This window comes from Quercus robur, chromosome 8, assembly GCF_932294415.1.
Source record: "Quercus robur chromosome 8, dhQueRobu3.1, whole genome shotgun sequence".
Lineage (NCBI taxonomy): Eukaryota > Viridiplantae > Streptophyta > Magnoliopsida > Fagales > Fagaceae > Quercus > Quercus robur.
Window position 1 is genome coordinate 18,825,327 of NC_065541.1, and position 26,437 is coordinate 18,851,763.

Genomic DNA, 26,437 nt, shown 5'->3' on the forward strand with positions numbered 1-26,437 from the left:
TATTTATTATATCAAATCAAAATAATTTTTAATAAAGATTGAATAATATTATCCGAAGTATTTATAAAGAAACTATCACCATAAAACAAAAAAATTGAATATTAATGCATAAAACTACTTAGTAATACAAAGGCTAAAGTCATCCTTGCCCCACTCTAGAATGCAAGGAAAAAATCTTGCCTTATTCCCACCCTACTACTTTTGCGGGGCAAAGTGGGATGAGACGGGTCAAGATAGGGTGGGGAGAAATTGTCATCTCTAATATCATAAATTCAAATCTTATTATATTTATAAAAATATTTTAAGTATATATATACAAATATTAAAATGTGTACACACTCTGCCAAGGACCTTATAGTATGGGGAAATGTGTCGGAAATGTTGTTTCAATTTAGTCATTTGATTTTTTTTTTCAATTTAATTTTTTTAATTATTTTAATATGTTTTCAATTTAGTAATTTTGGTGGACTTTAGTATTCACATTGGCTTGAAGTGGAGGAGAAATTATTATATTAGGAGTTTGTTTGGGATTCGCTTATTTTGCTGAAATGAAAATTTTTTATTGAAAGTACGGTAGATAAAGGTAAATATTAGTTGAAATAATATAGTGGGACTCATTCCCACCCTACTACTTTTGCGGGGCAAAGCGGGATGAGACGGGTCAAGATAGGGTGGGGAGAAATTGTCATCTCTAATATCATAAATTCAAATCTTATTATATTTATAAAAATATTTTAAGTATATATATACAAATATTAAAATGTGTACACACTCTGCCAAGGACCTTATAGTATGGGGAAATGTGTCGGAAATGTTGTTTCAATTTAGTCATTTGATTTTTTTTTTTTCAATTTAATTTTTTTAATTATTTTAATATGTTTTCAATTTAGTAATTTTGGTGGACTTTAGTATTCACATTGGCTTGAAGTGGAGGAGAAATTATTATATTAGGAGTTTGTTTGGGATTCGCTTATTTTACTGAAATGAAAACTTTTTATTGAAAGTACTGTAGATAAAGGTAAATATTAGTTGAAATAATATAGTGGGACTCATAAATAGTACCAAAAAATGCAGTGAGATTTATGAATAGTTACAAAAATAAGTTAGATAGTAAAATAAGTTGGCAAAAAATAAGTTAGCGAAACAGACACTAGAAATGAATGAAAGTTTTTTGAGAACTGGTAGTAATTTAGTGTGCATTTGGAATGCATGTTGAATGCATTTCTGCGTTTTGTTGAAAAATGGTGGGTCCCGTGCACTGTTCACGGGATCTACAAATACGGAATTAGCAAAAAAACCTTTAAAATTGAGTCCCACAGAATTATTTACACATCTAAAAATTATTTCGTTACAATATTTTTAATTTTCAGTTTTCAACAATAACCCGATTCTAAATAAAGCCTTAATGAATTTGAAAAAGAAAATTAGATATTGTAATTTATAAAATAAATAATAAAAAAACAAAAAAACAAAAACAAAAAGACAAAAAAACATTGAACCCCAATATAACCGAATCGGCAGCAAGGCGCCAAACCCCTCACTCCTCTGTTACTCTCTTTTCGTCGTGTTCACTACTCACCGAAACTTCATCATCATCGTCGTCACCAAAGCCAAACGCTTCTCCTCTCGCGCTCGGCCACCACAACAACATTCATTCCTTAAATTGCTCAAGGTATGATTTACTTTACCACTCCTTTGACCTTTCATTTGCCTCTGATTTTCGACTCCAATTTCACTCCTACACTTTGTCATTTACTAGTTCGATAACACTATTTGTGGTTTGTTGCTTAATTTTCTGATTTGATCATTTTTTTTTGCACCGCTTGTTTAATTTGTAATTGTAGAACTTTTGACATTTATATATGCTCATTGAGTGTTTGAGGGCCAGCATTGTGCCACGTGGAAATAAGCCACTATTTCTATTGCTATTTGCCAAAAGATCATTTTGAACTGTACTTGTTCTGTGCATTCTTTATATTAAATATTAGTTCTAATGTATTAATATGAAAAGTAAAAAATTTTAAATTTGAATTGAATGTACTGAACAGTGAATATAGAGTTATTAGCATGCCAATGAGCTATGGCTTATGGCTCGAAGGTCGCTTCCACGATACGAGTGTAACAACCCAAGGAATAGCACTAGCCATATAAAAGTAGTCTATGACTCTATTCACAATGGAGGTTGTTTGTTTTTGTTAATATGCTGTTTGTTTTTGTTAATATGCTGTTTGTTTTTGTTAATATGCTCGATGTGGATCTCATCACATACCCACTCAACACACACTCAATCAATATCCAATCAATCAGGGGCATCACAATGAGAATAGGTGGAGGGTGAGATCATGGGTTCAAATTTCAATGAGTGTATGTAACTTACCTATAAGAGAAGGGAGAAAAATGAGTTTTTAGCATATTTTGGAGCATGGAATTCAGGGGCAAAAGGCAATTCTATTGTTTTGGCATTATAATGGTACATAGAAATTATTAAGTTGCAGTCTAACCTTGGAATTCGAAATGCATATGCCTAAAGTGAATATATGATATTGTGGATTTTGCATTTGAACTCTAGCTTCACATATTCAATGCTGCCAAACACAACCCCCCCCTCCCCCCCCCCCCCCCCCCCCCCTTTTACTTTTCTCATTTTTTGGATGTAAACCTCCAAAAGCTTGGTATTCCTATGGTGTCTTGATCTCATAGATCCCTAAATATCTTTTTTTTTTTTAAATCCATAAAAGTTCCATTTTAAAAGGTGTGGGGTGAACCACATTCATGCACAAATATTAATTGTGCAAAATAATTTCTTTCACATGCTTTGTAATTATAATTATATGTATGTTAAACTTGCCAAGAGCCTTGTAGCCCAATTAACACATCTCCTGATGTTTTCAATGGAGACATCCATGGTTCAAATCCCCTCCTTTCCTATTGTTTGAACTATCAAAAAAATTATATGTATGTCAAACTTGAGATGGGATTCATAGATGCTTCGAATTTGTGATCCATAGCCTCCAAATCAATAGGCTGCTAGAATCTGGTTTTAAGTCTTTAAGTCTCACCTTAGCTGGTAAAACTGTACATTTTGCAATGTTAATTGCTTTCTTCTTATGGTTGTTTTTTTTTTTTTTTTTTTTTTTTTTTAAACATAATAATATTTTACTAGGCCTAATGGGCTATTTGTTATTGTTATCATTATTTTTTCTATATGAACGTTCTCTTACTACTAATTATTTATGTTTTTATTGGTTTGCTCAGTGTGTCAAGCTTTTCTTGTGTTTGGAGCATATGGCTATTTTATGTTTATATGAGTTCATTTTGCTGATTTTGATGTTCACATGAAACAGGAATGACAGGCTACATAATATATTTTGCACCAACCAAACAAATGCTTTTATCTGCGTTTAATATATTTAGTTTATAGCAGTCAAACTACATCCTCAGTAATTTTGTTAAGTCTTAATACTTCAATTACGTGCTCTTATTGAATGCATAAATGGAAAAATCAGGAGAAAAAAAAAATGTTGTTTTAATATCTGAATGGACATCTGATTGCGATGTGACTCTTCTTCATCTGTTTTCTTTTTCTCAGGTTAACAGCCATGGCCTTGAGAATGGTGACCAGGAAATTAGGGAGTAAACTGTTGCCCAGGTTCTCTTCTACTTCTCTACTGCATTCACATGCCACCAGTTTTGGTTTGTCCTTCTCTCTCTCTCTCTCTCACATATTTTCATGTGGTGTGTATCAGTGTATGTGTCTAATTGTTATATTCAGAAAATAGATATATGGATCACATATTCTCTTTTCCCTCAATGAATCGGATTTTTTCAGAATAGTGAGGTGACCTTATTCTTGAATACTTCCTTCCAATGCTGAGAAAATTGTTTTACTGTTGGAACTAACATTTTTATTTGAACTTTTTATTGTTAAATGCCTTTATTGACTAGAGCTTGGAATGAAAACAATGAGACTTAAAAGCAGAAGATTAGTCTTCAATTAAGATTACAGATTATCTATATGGAGCCATTCAGATTTATTGGTTGTTAACTAATTCTTCATAACATTTTTTTTTTTTTTTTTTTTTAGTGAAATATAAAACATAATGCCTGGAGAAACAAGTTTCTGTCCAGGTCTGAAACTGAATTATATTCACATTAAAAACTGATTGTACTCTTTACATAGCTAGCCTATTTATAATCTTTAACTATTAGGAAATAAAGTAGCTAATAGTTACATAAGTCAAAGTTGTAATTAATGAGGATACATGGCAGATATGAGAAGTCAAAATAAGGGGCTGCTGGCAGTCCTAAGAGGTCAAAAGGTTGGCTGGCTGGTTGTCAGTCCTAAGGATAGAGGGTGGCTGCATCAGTTCAAGCCTAATCTAGGCTTGGCTATTAAAACAAGATGAGCTTAAACATAATAATGTGTTTGTGAACAAGTTCATGAATATGAGGCTTGATTTAATTTTTAAGTATATACAATATTATATGTTTATATGTATACGTGTATAAAAATATACTTAGCAACACTTGAGATTGAATTGTGTACATTTGTAAATAAGTTCAAAAGATTTCAAATGATATTTTAATTTATTGATGATATAAACCATCTTGTAGTAAAAATTATATATAATTTTAACAATACAAGGTTGGCAAATATAATTTTTATGTGATCATAAACGAAAACCATTCTACCAAATTAGTCAAATAATATAATTTCAATTAAAATTTTGTTGTTAATATAATTTTGAATTTTTGTTCATCATCGTGAACATGAAGTAATATATATATGTGTGTGTGTGTTTAAATTTTTGTTCATCATCGTGAACATGAAGTAATATATATGCGTGTGTGTGCGTGCGCGCTTTAACTAAATACAACTACTTACCAAAAAAAAAATTATTAGTATTGTGGGTACACGACTCACACCAATCGGTATTTGTCCGCTTTGGGGAGCCAGTCCCTCACGGTTTTGTCACGAAGGGGTGGGAGCTAAGGATTTTTGCCATGAAGTGATTGACACCTAGGCTCACCCCAGTCCCACATGGGCCACATCGCCTAAGTAACCCTCCCACTCATGGTTTATAAGCTTCTGGAGCGACCATGAGTGTACCACTACCCCTTCGTGACAAAACCGTGAGGGACTGGCTCCTCAAAGCGGACAAATACCGATTGGTGTGAGTCGTGTACCCACAAGTATAAATTTGTGGAGTAAAAAGTTTTACTTGTAGTGTTACTATATATTGAAAAAGAAAAAAAAAGTTAATTAAGTAATTCATGAACAAGCTTGGGCTTGTTTGACAAGATAATGAATCAAGCTTGAACATGTAATCTATTTTGGTGATAAGCTCAAGCTCTGTTCATGTTCAAAATAAAATTAACTAAACAATCTTGAACTTTTAATTTTTGAATTCAGCTTGGCTTTAGCTTGTTTAATGCCCTAGTCGTTAACCAATTTTTCATCACATTTTCCAAAATATTTTTTTTATTGTTTCTTTCTTTTTTGGTGAAATGTAAAGGCATTATGCCACATGTTTTACTCTTGAGGCAACCTCAAGACATAGGTTATTAATCTTTTTATTATAATGTGTTTGTGTATATAGTCTATTTCTGATCTAAAATCTCTCTTTTTTCATGCCTTGCTGGAGTGGAGTTTGTCCTTTAATCTTTTTCCTTGTTCTATTTTTTTAGAAATGCTTGATCTTTGTAATTTTAGTGTTTGATGTACTGTTTTTCATGTACACCCCTGGTGTACCTGGTTTCTCTTTTAATACAAATCTGTTATTTATTATAAACAGATTGGAGAAAAACGATATATTATAGAATAACATTAAGAAGTAAATAAAAATTCCTTAAGACTATATGATTTAAATGCTAGCAGAATTCAGAAAGAATAATTGTAGGTATCCAGTAGTAAAATTCATTAGTCTTTTATTCATTGCATCTTTTCAGGATTTAAAGAAGTACATGAAGAAGAAAAAAGTCGCTTGGTTGGTAATGTCTTCAGCAGTGTTGCTTCAAGTTATGATCTCATGAATGATATCATGAGTGTTGGATTACATAGATTATGGAAGGACAGGTAACACCTCGATAGTGCAAGCATGTCTTCATTTTGTATTCACAATCTATTGCTCTTGCCTTCATGCTGTTGCATCTTTTCTTGTCAAAATTTCAGACTGGTCTCCAAACTGAATCCATTTCCTGGAATGAAGCATCTTGATGTTGCTGGTGGGACAGGTCAGCATAACATGTGCAATGATTATATCTAAGATTTGTTTATGAGTGGGATGAAAATCTGGAGAACACTAGAAGTGCTGCAAAAAGAAGGCAACAAAAATGTAAATAATGAGAGGGAAACCTTAGACTTAGAGAGAGAGAGAGAGAGAGAGAGAGAGAGAGAGTAATGGTCAGTTACAAATTAACTCTTTATGGTTTGGTGGATTTTCATTTTGCCTCCCTCTCTTTTAGAAATTGACACTAAATCTACACAAAATTACAAAATCACACTTTCCATACAAATTGATAGAAAATAATAATATATGTTAGTACCCTTGTTCCAAATCCCACCCTCCCTTTTCAGCCTTCTTCCCTTTTCTCTCTCTAAGACAATCCATCCAAAAGCTTGTGACCAAATCCATTGGCATCACCATTTGCAAAAAAAAGTAACGAATTCAAAATTCAGTTACTTGGCCAACTGGAGAGCCTTTTCAACCACAATTAAAGTTTTGTCTGATAGGATCTGTATTTAGAGCATGAAGTTCACAGCCAAGACCTTGTTGGGTTGACTCAAAAGCTCAACTTGTTGACCTCTTGAATTAGGTCAAGGTTGAGAAGGGAGAGGAGGAATTTGGAGCAAGGGATATTTTTGCCATTTTTTTTTTGGGGTCGATTTTTGGATGAAAAATAGGAACAGTTGACAATTGGAATAGTTCTGACACTGAGACAGTTATTCAAGAAAAAAATTGTTGTTAAACATTAAAAAGTATTTGATTGAAAAGGAAAGAAGAAAACCAAAAACATCAACAAGGAAGACCCAGCCAACAAAATTGTAGCACTACTCAAAACTTAATAAATAAACTTACCTTGAATCTGCCTCACTTGAACATAATTTCCCTCAAAAAAAAAAAAAAAAAAAAAAAAAAGAAAACCTAGAAAGCTATAGTCTTTCATCTGATAGCTCTGTGTCCCGCCAACTTTGCAGCTTATACTTAACATCAATTTACCAAGCATCAAGAAAGCCCCTGTTTCTGCAGTATCCATTGTCATAAACATATCAGTACACCATAACCGACATCCAGCACATATGTTTTGCTAAGTCTTTGATGAGAGAGAGTTATTCCTTATCCCATTTTCCATTACCAAATCTTGTTTCTGCAATCACCTTTTAGAGCGGATCATTGTATAAAACTTTGTCTTGGTATCCCTAACCCTATCCAAACCATGCATTCCTAGGAACTTGAGGAGGTTTCTCTTGTATGCTCTGCTAAGCGTTTTTGATCGAGGATTTCCCATCACCATTTTTCAAATCAAACAGGTTTCATCACTTCAATGGTAACGCTACTTTCAATTATGTGCCAAACCTAAAGAGCTTCATCATAAACAACACCAGGAAGGAGTTACCCATTCCTTCTGTGTTGCTACTTAGGTTGTGAATAGCAGGACCTTCTATAAATTATTTTCCAATGTCATATCAGAAACAGCTGGTGTATTGTCCCCAGTCATGCGTGTTTGCCTAGAGTATTGCCTTATTTCTCAATTTCATAATTTTCCTCCTTATCCAACTGCAATTTGTTGGAGACTTCATACTCTCAATGCTTTTATTCTTTATGGTGATAGTCCAGATTGTGGATTGGACTGGATTAGTATGTGCGTGTGTCTCACATCAAGTGTTTTCTAGGTCAAACTTTGCTATATAAGCAATTACATGGAGCCCTAATTTTAACTGTGCTTTTCCTTAGATTGTGACATTTATAATCATACCATCCATCCAGGTTGCCAAGCAAAAAACTTTAATAATCTGTGGCCACAGATGCTTCATTGTAGAGCAGTTGAAGTTACATTGTAGAAGAAAGTTTGTCTTTTTGAAAGGTCCAAAGGCTGTTCAATTTCTATGCTCTGGATATAATCTTTGTAAATTTGATTTATTTTTCTGCAGGAAAACTATATCATGAAAATTGGTACCATATAAGAATCCTTTTCTTGTACAAAAATGAATTTTATTTTCTACCGTGCAATCCAGATTTATTGTCATGAATTCTTATAATGAATAAAATTTGTTGATCTTGAATTTGAAGTTTTGCAGGGGATGTAGCTTTCCGGATCCTGGAAACCTTAAACAGTGTCAAACGCAGAGCAACACAAGATGTTCTTGAAGATAATTTACACGAAGAAACTCAAATATTTGTATGTGAGATCAACCCAAACATGTTAAATGTTGGTAAAAAGCGAGCCATGGAGAGAGGTAAAATAAAAGGAGTTAGTAAACTAACATTAGACAAATTATGTGTTATGTGCAGAGGGTTGCATATGAAATTTGTATCAGAAATATTGCATTGCTATTTAGGAATGAACATTTTCTCCTAAATTTTTAGGTCTTGGTGAAGACAAATCCCTAATATGGGTGGAGGGGGATGCCGAAGCCTTGAAATTCAAAGCTAATTCATTGGATGGTTACACAATTGCATTTGGGATTAGGAATGTTACACACATAGAGAAAGTTCTTGCTGAAGCTTACAGGTAAGCTTACACCTTAGCATGGTTGTTGACCATGACTGCCTGTAATATATAGTATGGATACACCATAATGTTTCATCATGTCAAACTGGTTAATAATCTAATTTAAATAAGGTTTAATTCCCTTTATTTGGACAGTTTTTTTTTTTTTTTTTAATAAAACTTTTTGATATTCATCATGAGTCATGACTTTAAATTATCTCATAGGGATTGATTATGTTCTTGATTTTTATATTAATATAAACTTATTAAAGTGCTTGTCTTATTTTCGTTTTTGATTGATGAGTTACACATGCACCTAGTGGGTTTTGAATAAACCTCACCCTCACTTTGCTCTTACAAAGGAAGGCGCCATTTGAACTAAAGCTCATTGGGTTTAAAGTGCTTGTCTTATTATGGATTAAGAGATGAAATTACCATCATTTAATTTTTTTTTTTTTCAATCATTTGTGTGTGGTATGCTAAGCTCAAGTGAGATTGCTTGTTACTTACTCAATTAACAAGTCTGAAGTGTGAACTGTGCGGTGCAGTTTAACTTGGTAAAGTGCTTGTCTTATTATGGATTAAGAGATGAAATTACCATCATTTAATTTAATTTTTTTTTTTTCAATCATTTGCGTGTGGTATGCTAAGCTCAAGTGAGATTGCTTGTTACTTACTCAATTAACAAGTCTGAAGTGTGAACTCTGCGGTGCAGTTTAACTTGGTAAAGAAACTAATGTTTGGACATATGCTCTTTGGATTATATTAAAGAAAAACACATGTTATTATCAGATAAAAAAAATGAAAAAATAAAAAAAGAGGGGGGAAAAGCACAGGCTAGATCAGATAATTGTCACTTGTCACTGGAGCTGATCTTCTACAAATGTTTTCTTATACCTAAATAACCAATATGCATAGCAAATTTGAGGTAGAGAGCAAGAATCAAACCCTAATATCAGAAGGAAATTTGTGATTGCTATGAAAAGTGATTGAAATATGTAATGATGTATGAAGCTAAGTTGACATTTTTTCTGCTTCAGAACTAAAATTAAATGGCATCTTTCAATGAAAGTGTGCAGGGTATGTTTGTTTTAGCTTAAAATGTTGGCTTATTTCTTTGCCAACTTATGTACATTTTTTAAAGCTTCACTTTTTTTTGTTACACCTGCACTTGCTCAACTTACTTTTTAAACAGAATAAGCCAATGAAAATAAGCTCAACCAAACACAATGCTATAAAGGAAGCTCATTGTTCTGGTATTTATTTGGTATGCCGGCTTTTTTTGACTTTATTTATCAGGGTACTCAAACGGGGAGGAAGATTCCTATGCCTTGAATTGAGCCATGTGGAAGTTCCTGTATTTAAGGAATTGTGAGTATCTGATAAACACCTTTTACTGATCACAAAACTTGTATCTGATAAACTTTATTAGTAGCTATTCTAAAACTTGTATTTAGTTCTCATTAGTATCAACATCACACCACTTGGGAAAAACGAAATGGAAAAATTATTTATCATCAACATCATCGTGCAAGCACTAACACAATTGTGTAGGACTTTGCCACATGAGCCTTTATCTTAAATTCAATGAACTTATCCCTTAAGGTTATCCTGCTGTCATGAAATTTTGATAATCTTGAAATCAACCTGACCAGGATCCTTGGAGATTTTCATGGATTTTTCCAGCGGCCAACTTAAATTGCTAACATCCTTAAACTCGCCTTGTTGGGTTTTCATGTTCCACACTCCCAATAACATGTTTACTAATTCATATGAAGAACAAAGATTAGTGCCATTCCGTTTTTTTATGACAGATATCTCACATTGGAGTATATTTATTCAGCCAAAAAAAAAAAGATATCGCACATTGGAGAAAATTATGTTCATGTTTTATGAAGAACAAGTTTGTCATTACTCTTCTGCAGCTTTTTTCACTCGTCAAAAAAAAAAAAACTCATCTACAGTTTTGTGGATGATAGATCCAGTCCTTACTGGAACCTAGTTCCCCCCCCCCCCCCCCCTCTCTCTCTCTCTCTCTCTCTCTCTCTCTCTCTCTCTCTTATATTTTGTTTGCTATTTTGCACTTTTGCCTTAATTTAGTACTGCTCATGCAGGTATGATTATTACTCATTTTCCGTCATTCCAGCTGTGGGAGAGCTAGTTGCAGGTGATCGAAATTCATATCAGTACTTAGTTGAGAGTATTCGCCGTTTTCCCTCCCAGGTTCTGCTGTCTTATACTATATTCCACTATCCACTGTTTACAGTTTGATTGAAACTTAGTGGTACCAATACAACTGGGGCTGTCTATGCATTGGGTGCTAGGTAGCAACTATAAGCCAAAAACAAAGGGGTTATTTTTTACTTCTTTTTAAAAATATTGGATTATTTATTTCCCTGACTCCTGTTCTTTCAACTAACTCAAAGTGGTTCTGTGTGAGTGTACAATTCATAATACTGCGAGTAATAATCAAAGAGGTGTTGGAAAAAAAATTGAATAAAGTGAGTTGCTTGCATTGACATCGTGTACCCTCCAAGAGGAGAAGATGAATTTAATGCTACACAGAAAACGAATGTGGAATTCAAGGAACATTGTTTGAAGTCATTGATGAGATTATATTATAAGTTCTGGTCCCAATTTCTGACTTATTATCACTTAGCAGCAAGTTAAATTAGAATCCGTTTTTTACCCTAAATGGAATCTTCTACTGTTTAGTAATGGGAGGAAATTTATTGACTAAGAATATTTAGATGAATTTGGGAGTATTATATGCACCTTCATGGTTGCTTCTAGCACTTGCTTGGAGCCAAATGCATGCTTTCAGTAACCTGACTTGGTAATGCTACTTCGTGTTTGTTTGGGAACAACTTATTAAGCTTTTTGCTTAAAGTGTACTAAAGTATATTTGTACCTTGAAAAAATTTGAAAAAGTGAGAAAAAAAGGGAAAAAAGTGAGGTTTTAAAAAGTTGTACTCAAAAACTAAAAGCTAAAAGCTAAAGTTTAAGCTATCTTGACTGCATTGGTTCACATATCATTGCATGGTGGTATTTTATATAGGAGCAAAAATAGAGGTACCTACATATGCATTGTGCCTGAGCGTTTTTTGAACTTCTTATGTGTAAAAATAATTCTTGATGATGAGCTATTTTTGAGAAAAAAGCCTATATGACCTAGGGCTCTCAAGAATTATAGTTCCTAGTAAAACGTACAGAACCTACTTGTACCTTGAAGAAAATATATAATTTGAGAAGAGTTGCTACGTTTTTTATTTGGATTATGCTGGTATCTCCATTATAATTATCATTATTGATGAATGCAGGAGACATTTGCCTCGATGATAGCAGCTGCAGGGTTTCAGAAGGTTGAGTATGAAAATCTTGTTGGTGGAGTGGTCGCCATCCATTCCGGGTTGAAGTTTTAAATGTATATATCAACTTTGGGTTGAAACTCTTAAAGAATCTTGGGCATTGAAGTTTTGTGTTGTCCTGCATGAAATCCTACGTAAAGCATTTTAGTTTGTGAAATAAGAAAAATAATTAGGTTTCAAGTTTTTTCTACAATATTTGTTTGTTTCATAATACTGCTTTTCCACTTGGGGAGTAAAAAAGGCTTTTTACTTGGTATGGTAGTTGAGAAAGAAATTATTTGATATTCTTTTACATGATATTTTGTTCGTTTCATAATTTGTTTTTTGAAGGTTGTCCTTCGATTAAAAATTGGGGAAAAACCAAGAGAGAGAGGCTTTAGAAGAACAACATTGTGCGTAGAAGATGTTATATTTCTAAATTTTGCTCACTCTCCTTCCACCAAAGGAGGCAAGGAGTCTGTCACTTTGTGCTCCTATCTCCTGTTGTTAAAATTCAAGCCTAAGAAAGATTTTTGACAGCCTTGTTCAATAGTCAATACCCAGCCAATATGAAGCAAAGAAAGAGATTAATCCTTGCCTATTGAATTACGAAAAGATATCTGAATCAGAATTGCACAATATCATCAGCAAATAACAGTGAAGAGTAAGGAGCAATTGATATGTCGAGTTTGTAAACCTACGGCCAAAGGGGGGAAAAAGTTCTGTTTACATTCAGTTCATCACTTTTTCATTCCTCCTATTCTTCTATTCTTCCGTCTTCTTTTATTCTTTCACTCGTTTCTCTTTACTGAGTGCCCATTTTTAAGTACAGCTTGAGCTACTCTTTTCTCTTTATAGAATGCCAGTCTAGAGCAGTAAATGAACCAAGTTGTTTGTAAACGATTAGGGCTTAATTTGATAAAAGACCCTAGTTCAAGCCTTAGTTTTAGGCTCATTTAATCAAATCCAAGCAAACAATAGGGCTCGGAAAAAAAAAAAAAAAAAAAAAAAAAAAAAAAAACAAACAAACAAACAAACAAAAAGAAAAAGAGGTAAGCCTAGGCTTGTTAATAGGTTTGATTATAAACTTGATATGAGTTTGACAAATAAACTCGTATCTTATTAAGACTTAAATCATTAGGAGTTAGGACCTTTCGTTCAAAACAAATAGGCTTGATAATAAGTTTGTTATATATAATGTACTCGTGTTCTCTAAAAAAAAAATTGTATTTGTTTTGGATTTGAAGCTTAAAAGCTTTATATATGTGTGCCGAAATTAAAAAAGCAGGGGTGGCCTCTTCAATTTCAGTTTCACTGAGATTTAGAAAACAGATGGGTTCCGGTGAAATTGGGATCAAAACAAATAAGGTTCAGGTTGGAAGACTTTCAACCTACCGGTTTGGCTAGTGATGGTGTCTCAAAGATATGATTCAGAAAGTTTATCCTGAAATATGATCCTGTAGCAAAACCGTAGACAAGGAGTGTTTCGATTTTTGCATGGCACTACAAAATCTGAAGATGCTTTTCATAAACGCTGTTGCAAAGAAATAAATGTCTGATTTATGCTAAACGCAAAACCATATTAGAAATTCCAATTTCTGGTTTTCATTTATTGTATGGACTTCCACAACTTCCTATTATCTTAAATTGAAATGTCTTCTTAAATTTCAATCTTGCAAATTCCTCAAAGACTTCTTCTAGAATTTCTACACCATTTAATAATATTTGGTGGACTAACATTTTGAAAATTATGTCGTTGGATTATATGTTCTCTTTATTCTTAGAATGCATATCAAATTTTGTGTTAATCATATATAATTATTGATTTCTGGTCATCTTGATATTTTACAAGCATAATATTTATAAAGAGATAATATAATCCACCAATAAATTCATCAAAATATATATCAACTAAAAATTTATTTTATAAAAAATAATAAAAAAATTATTAAGTAGTATAAAATTAAGACTACTTAATAAGTGAGTTGCAATATGGTGAGTCGCAATAGGATTGATTACACTTTTAAATGGAAAAAAAAAATGTTGACAATGAATATAAGGGAAAAAAAAAAATACAGAGGGTGGTTCATAACTAAGCTCATGAGTATGTAACTTCTTATTCACCTATTGTGGAAAAGTAATAATAATAAATGTTAGATATATAGAAGTATGAAATTCATATGGACATTAGCAAGTGAACTTTAACATGATTGCCTGTGTTGATCCATTTCTCCATATTTGTTCCACTTAAAACAATGAAGATCATGCGGCAGTTCATAAGTCCTGAGACAATTAGGGGGGACACACATTCAAAGGCAAAACAATGAATAAAATTTCAGTTTACCATGGTGGGCATATATTGTTTTTCCTATTCAATCCAAAATGAGTTTTTTTGGGGGGCAAACATGCTAGTGGCCAAAATTTTATGATTACATTTTAGATGAATCTTGAGGTGATCTTCTTGGTGAATCCAAGAATGGCTTTGGTGGAAATTCTAATGATTGAAGGGTACCTTCTAACATCTCTATGACCTTGCCCATGGATGGCCGATCCAAAGGATTAGTCTGAATGCACCATAAACTCACTATCATCATCTTCTTTGTTGTCTCTTCTTCTTGCTCTGACATTTCCTCGCAAATACTAACATTTTCTTTTAGTTCAAGTTTTTTATAAATCCAGTGTGGAAAATATATTTCACTGGTATGAGAAACACCAGCATCGAAATTTTTTCTTCCTCCAACCATTTCAAAAACCAACATTCCATAGCTATAGACATCAGACTTATGAGAAACTCCTCCAAAATTTCGACTAAATACTTCTGGGGCCATATATCCTGCAGTTCCTCTCACACCCGTCATGGACACAATACTCTCTTTTCTTTGGCAGAGTTTAGCAAGACCAAAATCTGATATTTTGGGACAAAAATCTTCATCCAAAAGTATATTGTGAGGTTTTATGTCAAAATGTAGAATCCTCGTGCTACAACCACGATGTAAGTACTCTAGTCCTCGAGCAATGCCAATTGCAATTTGGTGTATTGTATTCCATTCTAAGTGGCAATTTATATCTGGCAATCCTTGATTGTATATATATGTATCAAGAGATCCTTTGGGCATGAATTCATAGATTAGAGCTCTTTTAGTCCCCTCATGGCAGAAACCCAATAGAGTAACTATATTAACATGAGATGTTTTGCTAATGCTAGCCACCTCGTTAATAAATTCTTCCCCGTTACCTTTGGAGTTGGTTAGGACTTTCACTGCCTCGATATGGCCATTAGGTAGCTTCCCTTTGTATACAGCACCATATCCTCCTTGTCCTATTTTATCTTTGAATGAGTTGGTAAGTTTCTTCACATCTGAATAAGTGTATCGCTTTGGGGCTAGAGATTCATAATTTTTAATGATTTCCTCAGCATCCTGATCTTTTCTTGCATGTTTCTTCCAGCAGACAATTGCATTACTTGATAAATGTTTTCTCCTTAGGGTGCAGATAATCAAAAAAATGATTACTATAATTGCAGTCCCACCTGCCGAAATACCTGTATGTGAAGAACAGATTAAGTCATGTAGACAACAAAAAAAAAAATTAAAAATGAAATAGTAGCACTCTTCCAACCAATAGAAAGAGAGGGAGGCTTTCCATTATATGCTTGGGCAAGAGAGAGAATCAGAAAATTTAGAACGATTTTTAATGATAAAAATACCAATGATAATTTCAAGCCGCCAATTGTGCTTTGGAGATGGTTCTGCAACAAGGAAACAAATTGAGTTAGGTTTTTTTTTTTTTTTTTTTTTTTTTTTTTTTTTTTTTTTTATATATATAAGTAATTGTTATGGCTTAAACCTACTTTCTTCATAATTATAAATCTATCATTTGGACATAAAACAATCAAATTACAAGTATCACAAGGCATAACATTCTAATGTGGTTCGGTCAATGGCCTATGTCCATAATAAATACACTATCAAATATGTATAAATTACAAGTGTCCAACTTCGTTAGCATTTGGGTCAGATTGCCTATGTGACCTTAGACTATATAACGAGGCAGAGGTTTGTGACTGCTACTTTAGTGTACTGCCAGTGACCATGATTGATTCAGTCTAAAAGGGCATCGGTGGTCGAGCTAAAGTAAAATGGCATGAAGGTGAAGGTAAGATGATTTGGTGTCCAAGTTTTGTACTTTCTCCCAGGATTCATGTCAACATTACGTGTCTAGATGTATATGTGAGTACATACCTGTGTTTTAGGATCATGATCATAGCTTAGAGTTGATTAGAATCCAAGGGATAGATAATGCACATTTTGATGTGATTTTGATAGGTACGGGGTATAGCTTTGAGTTTCTTTGAAGTTCCTATAGTCAATCGAAGTAGAGGCTTTTGTGTGGTATGAAGAATCATTAGAGCATTCCCATCAAAGCTTTCAAAAATTTTAGCATCTAGCATCTCAAAAGTCACTTTATCAATTTTAACATCTTATTTTACAATACATCCTATATCAAAAGTTCTTTTTTTTTTTACCGCTTCATTTAAAACAATATAAACAACTTATTAAAATAATAATAAAAAACTACCTCTACAAACATTAAAAGCAACGCCACTTATCTAAGGAATATAATAATATTTCTTGTTATAAGATTTGAACTACAGTAGACTGCTATTTACTGTAGCTCATATGCCAAAATTTATAGAATGCGTAAATGTACTTTTAGTCTCTACATTTTGACTTTTTACCATTTTAGTCCCTAAACCAATTAACGCGGGACATTTAAGTCTTTGGAGAACCATTCAGTCACCAAACTAACGGGGAACGCTGATGTGACCGACAGATCAATAAAATAATAATTTTTCTTACACATGGATCAATAAAATAACAGGAAGAAACCAGACTCACCAAGAAATAAAATAATAAACTCACGTGAAGAAGAGCCAAGCAATCTGGCGCTCAGGTAAAGAAGAAGAAGAAACAAAAAGCAATTTACACAAAACCACACCATTCCCTTGTTGGGTTCAACTTCTCTCCATCTCCCAATTCTCACATGACAAGAGAGAGGGAAAAAGAAGGAGATAAACATCCATTTGCTCTGTTTCTTACCAATTCTAAAACATATGAAACAGAGGAAACAGAGCATCAAACAGAGCACCAAATGGTGTTCCTCATTTGCTTCATCTACCTCTTCTTCTTCGATGTCTCCCTCTCTGACCCTCAAGCCTCTTTAGTTGGCGAATTTTGTGGTTCCATAAAGCTGAAATCCAGCCCAAACTTCATTCCTAATTTCATATCTTCAATGGAAGAAGTATTTAGAAAAATTAATGATGAGCACTGGGGAGCCAATGTTGTGCTTTCGACAAAGCCTAAGATCTTCACATATGCTCAATGCTATGGTTTCCTCTCACACAAGGGTTGCTTATCCTGCTACTCTGAGACCACGACAAGGCTTCCTAAATGCCTTCCTTCAAACTCGGCTCGCATTTATCTTGATGGTTGTTTCTTTCGTTATGATACCTATAACTTCTTCAAAAAGTCCCTCAATGAAAAGCATGACTACATGAAGTGTAGCCTGCCCACAAATGTTAGCAAAGATGTGTACATTCGAAAGGAGTTCCAAAAAAAAGTATTTAAAGTTATTGAAAATGTGACTGACTTGGCAGTGTTGAACAAAGGTTTTGCATTGTCAGGGGAAAGAGCAAGTCTGGAGGCTGTTATGCAATGGCGCAATGTTGGATGACAGATTGCTTGGCTCTTCTTCACATGAGTTTATTATTTTATTGCTTGATGAGTCTGATTTCTTCCCGTTATTTTATTGATCCATGTGTAAAAAAAATTATTATTTTATTGATCCGTCAGCCACGTTAGCATTCTCCGTTAGTTTGGTGACAGAATGGTGCTTCAATGACTTAAATGTCCTGCATTAATTGGTTTAAAGACTAAAAGTTGTAAAAATAAAATGTATGGACTAAAATGAAAAAAGTTAAAATGTAGGAACTAAAAGTGTATTTACGCATTTATAGAAATAGCATCTTTGTTGTAGGTGTTTTTTGTAGAATGGGATGCTAAAATTTAACTTTTTAGTTTTTAAAAGTCTTATCACAAATGCTCTTAGGATCTAGTGATAATTTCAGTTGATAAGAATTTTATTTAGAATAAATTCCATTAACCTCACCTGAGCTACGGGCAAATACCACTTAGGTTGAAAACATTTCAAAATTGGCCAATTAGGTCCTCAAAAACATATTAGTCCCTAACACCCTTAATATCGTTACCCCTCCGTCATTTTTCTTTCCCATGCTCAGAACTCTCTCCAGTCTCTTCTCTCTGGTTCCTCTTCCACTTTCAATCCCAGCCAAAGCCATAACAAAAAAACCCAAATCTCACCACAAAACTCAAAGCCAAAGCCAAAAAGATATAGAAACCCTTTGAAGGAAAAGAAGAAAACCCATTTGACACAATTCAAATATCAATCATTTGCACACCCAAAAGCCAAAAATAAGACGTAAAAACAAAAACCCAAATCCAAAAACAGCTCAAAAACAAGAAACAACACAAAGATCCACTGATTATTCAAGAAAAAAAAATTGAATGGCTCTGGAAAAAGAGACTCACTTAGAGGCAGAGCTGAGGGTGGAAGCCGTGAAGATCTTAGGAGATCTGAAAGTGGACTTTTGCTGGAGAGCAAAAGATGGTAGCTTTGGAGGTTGAGAGGTGAAAAGACTAGGTTTCAGAGCCATTGTTTTTTGGGGTTCTCTCTCAGCACTCTGTTTTTCCTTTCAGCCTTTTATTTTAGCTTTCAGTGTTTTTTCCTCCACAGAAAGAGAGAGAATCGTTTGTTGTGTGGGGAATTTATAAGCGAGAAACGAAAAGCAAGAGCCATCTATTATTTGAGTTTTGTGGTCAGATTTGGGTTTTTTTGTTATGGCTTTGGCTGGGATTGAAAGAGGAACAGGAACCAGAGAGAAGAGACTAGGCTGCATTTGTTTTGGTGTAAAACCATTTCAGGAAATGATTTTACACCTCACCGCGTGTTTGGTTGCGCATGGAAAATAGAATTTTTTGGAAAACGATTTCAGTTGACCGTGTGTTTTATGGCTTTGACCTGGAAAATATTTTACACTTCTATTTTCACTACAAATGATTTCCGGACTCAGACACGCAAAGAAAGGGAGAGAGAAAGAGCACGTAGAGAGACTAGAGAGAGTGAGATCGGGCTCGCACCGTCGAGCTCAGACCACTGCCCCACGCCTAAACGTGCCGTCGAGCTCGCGCCGACGAGATCTAGTCGCGAGATCGCGCCACAGAGCTCGCGCCGTGAGATCGTGCTGGGGGGATCATTCCACTGAGATTGCACCGTGAGATCGCACCCCTCTAGATCGTACCATGAGATCGTCCCGCCACCTTCTAGATCGAACTCTTTTTGTCTCAATCTCGGCGCCGCCTAAAGCCTGCCGCCGCTGGACCGGTCTCGTCGCCCATGACCCACCCATGACCGGTCTCATCACCCTCCTCCCTCTCTCATTTTGACCGAATGGTTTTGTGTATTGAGAATGGTTTTGTTTTGATTTTTGTTTCTTTAAAAGTTTACATATTACAATTTTCTATTATAAAATTTGTTTAGTAGCTGAGAAAATTGGTGAGAAAATATGAGAAACTAGTAGGAAAATAGCATTTTCAGAATGCAACCAAACACATGAAAACATTTTCTAGAACAATTTTCATAATGCAGCCAAACACTTGAAAATATTTTCCTTTCCCGAAAATATTTTACACCTGAAAATATTTTACGCTCGGAAAATATTTTACACCCAACCAAATGCAGCCTAAGAGAGTTCTGAGTGAGGGAAAGAAAAATGACGAAGGGATAACGGTGTTAGGGACTAATATGTCTTTTAGAGACCTAATGGGTCCATTTTGAAATGTTTTGGACTTAGGGTGGTATTTGCCCAAACCTCAAGGAGGTTAATGGAATTTACCCTTTTATTTATTCCTATCCAAGGAAAGAAAGAGGAACATTTATTATTTTATATAGAAAAATTAAATATCCCAGTTTAAGCATACAATTTTACAAATATAAATATAAATATATTATAATTTTAAAATGGAAGTTTATTTTACGATGGATATATAAGGCAATGCATGGCTAAATAAAATTGTAATTTAATTTTCAATTTCAACTTTGGTTTTAATAGAAATATAGAAATCATTTATTGTGTAACCATGTGAGAGATTAGGTAGCTAATGTTGAGAATCTGTCGGGTAGAATATTGATTCAACATATTTATAATATTTATAAAAAAAAAAAAAAAAAAAAAACAATTTAGTATTCCTATTGGTCTAATATTGTGGATGCATTATTAAAGGTGGGAAATATTGTACAACAATTTTTTCAAAACCCAATTATTATCATAAGATTATTGATTATATATATATATATATATTTTTTTTTTTAAAGGGAACTTCAACCATGACTATCTAATATTTTTAAACCTTCAAAACTTGTTAGGCAATATTTTTATTCTTTCCACCCCATCCTCAACCCACAATCCATCCTCACCCATGACCACAGCACCAAATCAACCAAAACAACAAACCAACCAAAATATCCAAAACAAACCCGATTGAGCATAGAGGGCCAAAAACCCATATTTTAGAGATAGAGATGATTGAACAAAAATGAGGAAAACATATTGATATACTAACAATAATTTTTAGAACAAAAATAAAAAATACAAAAAGACAAGTATTTTTTGAAACTGTTTTGCACAATAAAATTGAAAGCAATTTTCTAAAAACAATTTGCCAAACTAGTAGATGATATGTGGGACCCATTACTTTTTGCTTTTATATTAATATTAGTGTTCTTAAAAATAAACTCTTAAATTCATAACTTAGGTAAACTTTCGAGAATAGAAACTCGCTCACATTTATCCAATAATTTTTTTAATTATATATTAAAATTTAAATGAAAAAAGGTCTTTAAATATGGGCTAAGTAGTTCCTTATAATTGAAATTTTTAATGAAATGGATAGTAATGAAAAAAATAGAAATGAAAAAAAATTGAATTAAATATTTAGGAAAAAATTTACTTCTAGAGAAAAGTTCTATAAACCAAAAAATTCAAGTGTATTTTTTGTTGTAGGACCTGTTTGACGAGTTATGTGCCTTATTTATTATATTTTTTTTGGGAGTTATGTGCCTATCTATATATATATATTAATAGGAAAAGTAGATAGAAAATTCCATTAGATTTCAAATTGAAATTCAATTAGAGTCTTATTTTGCGCCACGTGTCCCATCTAATCTAAATTTTTAAATTTTTGTGCCAAATTATTTAATTTAGTGTAAAAATTGGAATTCAATTAGAGTTTAATTTTATGCCACGTGTCTCATCTAATGTAAGTTTTTAAATTTTTGTACCAATTGAGTTTAATTTAATGTAGATGAGGAATTTAATATAAATAAACCATAAAAAATCTAATTATATATATATATATATATATTTATATATATACATTCAAAATTGAATTTTGCTTTTGTTAGCTTTCCATACAAATTAAATTGTTTGGATTTTTACTGTTATTTTTTCTCTGAACTAATGAGCATATTTTTTTATACTATTTCCATTCAGATATTTTGTATGTCAGGATCTTGAATATAATATATCGTAATTGAGCTGAACGATCTCATGCACCTATCCCCATTCAATTTAAGAGATACTATTAGACCAAATTTTTTTTTTTTTAATTTATTTTGTAGGGTCCTTGGGCCCTGAGGTACAATATCTACCCAAATACTAAGCATGTGGCTCAGGCCGAGGACAAGGACCCATCCGAGGAGGGGAGGCCTGCGTTAGATGAGACTGTTGAAAAATAGAAAGGTGGGGTTTGGTCGTAATAGCCTCGGAAATTGTGCCGAGGATGAAAACGTCCTCGGTCAGGTTAAGCTGAGGTCCTAGAAGATAGTTGGACAGCAAGGGTGACGACCCCGGATATTAAGTTGGAGCAGACAAGTATTGCAGAGATATCAGTTAAGGAGGAACCTCAAAATATCTAGGGAGAAAGTTGCTACCTCTGCATTAAATGCACTCCAGATAACTCCCTGGCCGCATTAATGTGGAAGTGATACCTGAACAGTGTATTTCAGCCTTATAGCTACTACATGAGGACTTATCGGTAGTGCCGATGGGACAAGTATCCAGACCAACGGTCTGGCAAGCACGTGGAGGGAACATGTGAAAAGGAAAGACAATATAAAAGAGAGGGGAGGTGATAAGATAAAGGGATCGAAAAATTGAGGAAAGAAACACTGTAACAATTTATAATTAAATCTGTAACATAACTCAAGAACTATATACAAGAATTAGTGTCCTCAGACTTCGCCGAGGATGTATCTTCTTCATATTACTGTTGTCTATTTTCATCTTTTTGTCATCAAACCTATCTTATTCATCGTGTGATCGACTAAAGCCCAATTTTCTAACCCATTCTCTATAAATTTATTGTTTTGGGCCTTTTGGGCCTAAGTTCATCCTAACGTTGGGCTAGAAAGCCAAAACCAGACCTTACAATTGGCACCGCATGTGGGGAAGACTAAGGTGATAATGGATTAGACATTGAACAATGGTTGGTTCAGGTCCAAATCAAGCAGAATCTATGGGGTCTCAATGTCCGGATCATTTCCGTGAACTTGAGCGAAGGAGAGACCGGGAGGGAAGTGTACGCACTACCCACACCAGTAAAAGTCAGTCTCGGGGAAAAAATCATGTCTCTCATGAGGAGAATGCTAGAAACATACAAAAGGAGATTGATCACCTAAAGAGAAGCTTACGCCACGAGTGCAAAAGGCGAGCTCATTCCAACTCTGACTACTGATGAAAAAGACGAAGACTACAGACAGAGGTCAAGAACTCCCCCCAACGAATCTTTCTCGTATGATGAAGATTACCGCCATGAGCGCAGGAACAGTAGCTCGTCCTCGAGAGGCCTGGTAAATGACGCCCTAAGAAAAGCACTCAACCAAATTTCCAAATCGCCCTTCACCCATTGGATCGAGGAAGGGAGACTCCCTCAGCGGTTTACCCAACCCACATTCACCTTGTATAATGGCAGAACAAACCCTGTTGAACATGTTAGCCATTTTAATCAGAAGATGGCTGTACATTCCAAGAACGAAGCCCTGATGTGCAGAGTTTTTCCATCCAATCTGGGGCCTGTGGCGATGAGGTGGTTTGACGGCTTGAAGGCAAGTTCCATTGACTCCTTTAAGGAACTCACCCAAACGTTTGGGTCCTGTTTTATTACGTGTAGCAGAGCCCCTCGCCCCTTGGCTTCCTTGCTATCTCTATCCATGAGAGAAGGGGAAACTTTGAAAACATACTCGGACAGATATTGGGAGATGTTCAACAAGATAGACGGTAATTTTGAAGACGTAGCCGTTAGCACTTTCAAGCTCGACCTGTCTGCCGAACACGGCCCAATGAAATCTTTGATGGGGAAACCTGTTACTAGTATACGTCAGCTTATGGATCGGATTGACAAGTATAAGATGGTGGAGGAAGACCAGTAGCATGACAAGGGTAAAGGCAAGGTTATCCCTCAGGAGAGGAGGGATTTCAGGTCGGACCGCTATAATAATAACAGACCCCGGAGAGATTTTGCCGGACAATCTGGGCCTGCGGATCCTCAAGTGGTAAACACCGTGTTTCGAGAACCGGTGCATCAGGTTTTAGAGAAGATCAAGAACGAGCCGTATTTCAAATGGCCGAACAAGATGAGTGGAGATCCTTTAAGGCGCAACCAGAGCCTCCCTTACCAGTACCACCAAGATCGGGGACATACCACCGAGGGTTGCCAAACATTGTGGAACCATCTAGAGCAACTGGTTAAGGAGGGGAAGTTGCAACAATTTCTATATCAACCCAATGGACGAGAAGACCAGTCAAGATCAAGAGCTCAAAGGAATGCCTCTTCAATGCCCCTGTTAGGTACAATCAATGTCATATTTGCTGCGCCTGGGAGGACTGGTTCTCGGCCTGCCAGGATGATGTCTATGGCCAGCTCACCGGCCAAGGACCCCATTTCCGAGCCGAAGAGAGCTAGGTTGAAAATCTGACCTTCGTTGAGTTTCTCTAACAAAGATAAGATCGGAACTATCCAACCACATGAAGACACTTTAGTGGTCACCCTTAGAATAGGGGGTATGATGTGAAGAGAGTAATGGTGGACCAGGGTAGTTGTATGGAAGTCATGTATCCTGACCTGTATAGAGGGCTAAATTTAAAACCTAAAGATCTCACAACCAACGATTCACCTCTGGTAAGCTTTAATGGGAAGCTTGTTGCCCCAAAGGGCCAAATTAGGTTGCCTGTGCAGGCCGACTCAGAAGTGGTTAAGGTGGACTTCATAGTGGTAGATGCATACTACCCTTACACCCTACACAGCCATTATCGCCAGACCCTGGCTTCACACCTTGGGGGCTGTTTCTTTAACCCCATATCAGAAGGTTAAGTATCTGTTCAGAGACCGGGTTGAGGAGCTAGTAGGGAACCAATCTATGGCTATGCAGTGCCTCGTGTCTGCAATCTCGCATCAGCCAGCAACTGAGTCCTCAGCCATAGTCAAGGAAGGATTATAGTAGTCATAGTCTTCGGAATTACCCGAGGAGGCCAAATGTGCAGACTTTGAAAAATTCACTATATGTGATGATCCGGAAAGGTTTTTTCAGGTCGGAGCTCAGCTACCCCCTCGTGAGAAGGAGGATTAGTGGTCTTTCTTAAGAAGAATGTTGACATTTTCGCTTGGGATGCCTATGAGGCTCCGAGAGTAGATCCGAGCTTCATTTGCCATCATCTGAATGTCAATCCATTTGTCACACCCAAGAAACAACCACCTCGGCGTTCGTCCAAAGAGCATTCAGATGCTATTAAGGATGAGGTAACGAAACTTAAGCGGGCTAGGGCTATTAAAGAGGTTTTTTACCCTGAATGGCTGGCTAACACTGTAGTGGTAAAGAAGAAGATGGGTAAGTGGCGTGTATGTGTAGATTTTACAGATTTGAACAAAGCCTGCCCAAAAGATCCTTTCCCTATATCTCGGATTGACCAGTTGGTGGACGCAACTGTGGGCCATCCTCGAATGAGCTTTTTGGATGCCTTTCAAGGGTACCATCAGATACCTTTAGCCTTGGATACCAAGAAATGACAGCTTTTATCACTCCTATAGGAAATTACCATTATAAAGTGATGCCATTTGGATTGAAGAATGTAGGGGTTACCTACCAAAGGATGATGACCAGGATGTTTGAACCACAATTAGGGAAAAATATTGAAATTTATATCGATGATATGGTAGTAAAAAGCAAGGTAGAGTTCTAGCATGTTAATGATCTCGGGAATATTTTTTATATCTTGAGAAAACACAAACTACGACTTAATGCTTCCAAGTGTTCTTTTGGTGTCGGGTCGGGCAAGTTTTTAGGCTACATGGTCACACATCGCGGAATTGAAGTCAATCCCGACCAGATTAAGGTGATCAACAACCTATAACCACCTCGGAACCCAAAAGAGGTCCAGAAGCTTACGGGAATGACTGCTGCTCTAAACCGGTTCATCTCTCGGTCAGCAGATAGGTGTAGACCTTTCTTTAAGTTGTTAAATAAGTGAAAAGGGTTCGAATGAACCGATGAATGTGCCCTGGCTTTCCAGAAGTTGAAAGAATACCTTTTTTAGCCACCAATTATGTCAAGGCCCGAGGTGGACGAGGTTCCGTTTGCTTACCTCGCTGTGGCTTCCCACGCAGTAAGTCTAGTTTTGATCCGTGTTAACAGTGGCGTGTAGAGACCGGTCTACTACATAAGCAAGTCATTACATGAAGCTGAGGTCCGGTACTTATCACTTGAAAATGCCATTTTGGCGGTAGTACATGGCATACGCAAGCTCTCCCATTATTTCCAATCACATACGGTTGTTGTCTTGACTCAGCTCCCGCTTAGATCCCTACTTCGCAGTGCTGACTATACAGGGAGAATTGCAAAGTAGGACACGATCTTAGGGCCTTTTGATATTAAGTATATGCCTCACACCTCGGTCAAAGGTCAGGTCCTCGTCGATTTGGTAGCTGAGTTCGCCAAGACCCCATCAGAAGATAAAATAGAAAAGCAAAACATAGATGAAAAATCGGTTGACACAATCTCCTTGCAAGAGCCTTTGTCTTGGAAAGTTTACGTTGATGGTGCAGCTAATCATAGAGGATCTAGATTGGGGCTGGTCCTAGTATCCCCAGAAAGGATCACAATCGAGAAATCCTTGAGATTGGGATTCTCAGCTACAAACAATGAGGCCGAATACGAAGCTCTCTTAGTAGGGATGACCACGGTTCAAA

At 35.4% G+C, this 26,437-nt stretch overlaps 2 protein-coding genes across 5 annotated transcripts; one reads left to right on the forward strand and one right to left on the reverse strand.

Moving 5' to 3' along the window:
- The first annotated feature begins 1,491 nt into the window (after positions 1–1,491).
- LOC126694897 (2-methoxy-6-polyprenyl-1,4-benzoquinol methylase, mitochondrial-like) lies at positions 1,492–12,354 on the forward strand. 4 transcript variants are annotated; one of them, XM_050391432.1, is made up of 9 exons: positions 1,492–1,672; positions 3,590–3,693; positions 5,950–6,076; positions 6,173–6,234; positions 8,300–8,458; positions 8,589–8,733; positions 10,012–10,083; positions 10,827–10,879; positions 12,033–12,354. In XM_050391432.1, the coding sequence occupies exons 2-9, from the start codon at positions 3,600–3,602 to the stop codon at positions 12,077–12,079; spliced, it is 759 nt and encodes a 252-aa protein (XP_050247389.1). In that variant the 5' UTR covers positions 1,492–1,672; positions 3,590–3,599; the 3' UTR covers positions 12,080–12,354. The 4 variants fall into 4 exon arrangements, with proteins under 4 accessions (XP_050247389.1, XP_050247391.1, XP_050247388.1 ...); XM_050391434.1 differs by having other exon boundaries at positions 10,859–10,879; XM_050391430.1 differs by having other exon boundaries at positions 1,493–1,672; positions 10,827–10,935.
- Positions 12,355–14,338: 1,984 nt separating this feature from the next.
- On the reverse strand, positions 14,339–16,152 carry LOC126695986 (PR5-like receptor kinase). The gene is made up of 2 exons (XM_050392775.1): positions 16,140–16,152; positions 14,339–15,600 (listed from the first exon to the last, which is right to left on the reverse strand). Exons 1-2 carry the CDS (start codon positions 16,150–16,152, stop codon positions 14,489–14,491), a joined length of 1,125 nt encoding a protein of 374 aa, XP_050248732.1. The 3' UTR covers positions 14,339–14,488.
- Positions 16,153–26,437: the final 10,285 nt, after the last annotated feature.

Excerpts from the sequence above, each read along its gene's own strand:
- LOC126694897 (XM_050391430.1), top strand. The coding sequence starts at position 3,600 with ATGGCCTTGAGAATGGTGACCAGGAAATTAGGGAGTAAACTGTTGCCC. Across the intron at positions 8,459-8,588 it reads AAAGCGAGCCATGGAGAGAG|GTCTTGGTGAAGACAAATCC; the intron begins GTAAAATAAAAG and ends CTAAATTTTTAG. Across the intron at positions 10,936-12,032 it reads TTCGCCGTTTTCCCTCCCAG|GAGACATTTGCCTCGATGAT; the intron begins GTTCTGCTGTCT and ends TGATGAATGCAG.